The 1981-nt window shown below is 46.9% G+C and overlaps 2 protein-coding genes across 2 annotated transcripts; both read right to left on the bottom strand.

Moving 5' to 3' along the window:
- Nucleotides 1-999, bottom strand: Tsp_10388 (hypothetical protein). Its single transcript, XM_003372778.1, has 2 exons — nucleotides 713-999; nucleotides 1-76 (listed from the first exon to the last, which is right to left on the bottom strand). Exons 1-2 carry the CDS (start codon nucleotides 997-999, stop codon nucleotides 1-3), a joined length of 363 nt encoding a protein of 120 aa, XP_003372826.1.
- Nucleotides 1000-1393: 394 nt separating this feature from the next.
- Tsp_10387 (conserved hypothetical protein) lies at nucleotides 1394-1908 on the bottom strand. The gene is made up of 3 exons (XM_003372777.1): nucleotides 1680-1908; nucleotides 1567-1620; nucleotides 1394-1527 (listed from the first exon to the last, which is right to left on the bottom strand). Exons 1-3 carry the CDS (start codon nucleotides 1906-1908, stop codon nucleotides 1394-1396), a joined length of 417 nt encoding a protein of 138 aa, XP_003372825.1.
- Nucleotides 1909-1981: the final 73 nt, after the last annotated feature.

Below are 1981 nucleotides of genomic sequence, written 5' to 3'. Positions count from 1 at the left end.
TTACAAAATACTCTTAACAATGATATATTCCATTTTGCATTGCCAAGTGAATATGAAGTTCAGGTTCAGTGCAAAGCTGAAATAACACGTAATAAATAATGGTATGGTAACTAAATGGTGAAAAAAAGCAATAAGCACTAACAGAATTTGCATTTGTTGTTTATTCTAACGTATACAAAAAGGCCAACTAGTGTAATTCTCTTTGCCAGCAGGTCACTCATTTTTGGATCGAACGGAGCTACTGCTGAACGTTAGCAGATCACACAGCGGCGGTTCACTTCCTTGGTCCTTGACACCACTTGCGCCACAACTGATCTAGAATCGCTGTTTCGCCGCAACTGAAGCATGCTTCACGCAGGCGTGCATTTGGTGATGAAGGATCTAATATGACGTTTACGTGCCGTCGCAACAGTCAGGCGAAAGCAGTATTGGTTGGTTGGTTTCTTTCGGCAGGTTTGATCGTTGGAGGCGACCAGTGAACCTCATCATGCCGTCTTCGTCGAGGAACGGGATGAACTGCCAGACCACTCTCATCATGAGACTTCCCTGGTCTCCCTTGCCACATGCTTTATCCACTTTTTCTCTGCCGCATTCACTTCCACATCTGTCAGTTCAAGGGCTGTTTTCCGCTGCTCAGGTGGTGCCTGCGCGTAGTGGATAAAACAGAGGTAAAATGTGTTGAGTCGCAGAAGTTTCTCAAAGTTGCTGTAACGTGTTGGGTCGATGACGTCCTCCATGTTCCGCCTCAACGACGTGATTATAGGCAGCAGTGATGTTCATCTGAGGCTTTCGGTCTCTGCTTGGCCCAGAATGCCATTGAGGTCCAGCTCTGGCCACCACACGATGTACGCAAGAAGCGTGTGCAACGGGTAGCCCCTGCTGACCAAGTCTGGTGGACTGTCTTTCATAGTACAGCGTCTCCAACAGTTGGGGGAGATCATGAATCTCCTTTACTCTGTTGGCTACGAACAGCTTCCATCGTCGTTCGTCGTTAGCCATTGTTGATTTGAAACGCGCTTTCAAAGCATCGGTCACTGTGTGGAATGCTCATCGCCAGTTCCCTTTTCGCATAGATGATCAACCGTGAGCGCACCAGAGCCGCCATGAGTTCCAGCCGTGGTAAGCTCAGACCTTTTATCAGAGCCAGCCTTGATTCAGTCGCGATGAAACAAACCTCAGTTCGATCATCCTTGAGAACCAGACGGAGGTAGACCATCCATTCTTATTCCTTCTCAGATGCCTCCGCGAAGACGTACACATCAATCATGTCATTGTCTTCCATGTGAACCTGAATACAGGCCCGATGAAAAGTGATCCATAGTAAATCTTCCAAATATTCTATCGAAACCAGCCACTGTCCAAGTGGTCGACGGCGTCTCATCAAATTTCTTAGTCAATGTACGTCGACGGCACAACACTTTCTGGTAAGTGAAGGTGAGAGTGTCGACTCTCGTTGCCACAGGATGTACCAAACTCTTCCTGATTCCTTGGAACCTCGATCCACTGTTAGCTCATCCGGAAGACCTACTGCAAGCTATCCGAAGCTTCCTGTTTCGATGCAATTACCCTGCTTCGGGTCATGGACCACAAGGTTGCGAACGCAATGACGAGAAAATTGTTCTTCAATTTTAGTAGACGGTATTTTCGATTCCCTCAAACGCCATTCTAGCTGCTCATACGCGATTGTCTTCCTTGACCAATCGAACGTGAATCATCAAAACAGTCGATTATTCGTCGACATCGATTATTTAATTGGTGGTACACACAAGTGGCTTTGATTTCGGCAGAAGCCTGTACATAGTTTCTCTGCTTCTGTCCTGCTTCGACCCAGCACGCCTGCCAACGCCATTTTTTCAATTGACCGGACCAATCGTTCCCAGTAGCTCCCGCACCAAGGAGCTCAGTCATTGATGAATTCCCACTCTATTACTTTATGTGTCAAGAAGCACGTTCCTCCACTTTTTGATGAAGAATTGGAGTC

This window comes from Trichinella spiralis, assembly GCF_000181795.1.
Source record: "Trichinella spiralis strain ISS 195 chromosome Unknown Scfld8, whole genome shotgun sequence".
Classification (NCBI taxonomy): Eukaryota; Metazoa; Nematoda; class Enoplea; order Trichinellida; family Trichinellidae; genus Trichinella; species Trichinella spiralis.
The sequence above is the reverse complement of the archived record's forward strand: the minus strand, read 5'-3'. Positions and strand labels throughout refer to the sequence as shown.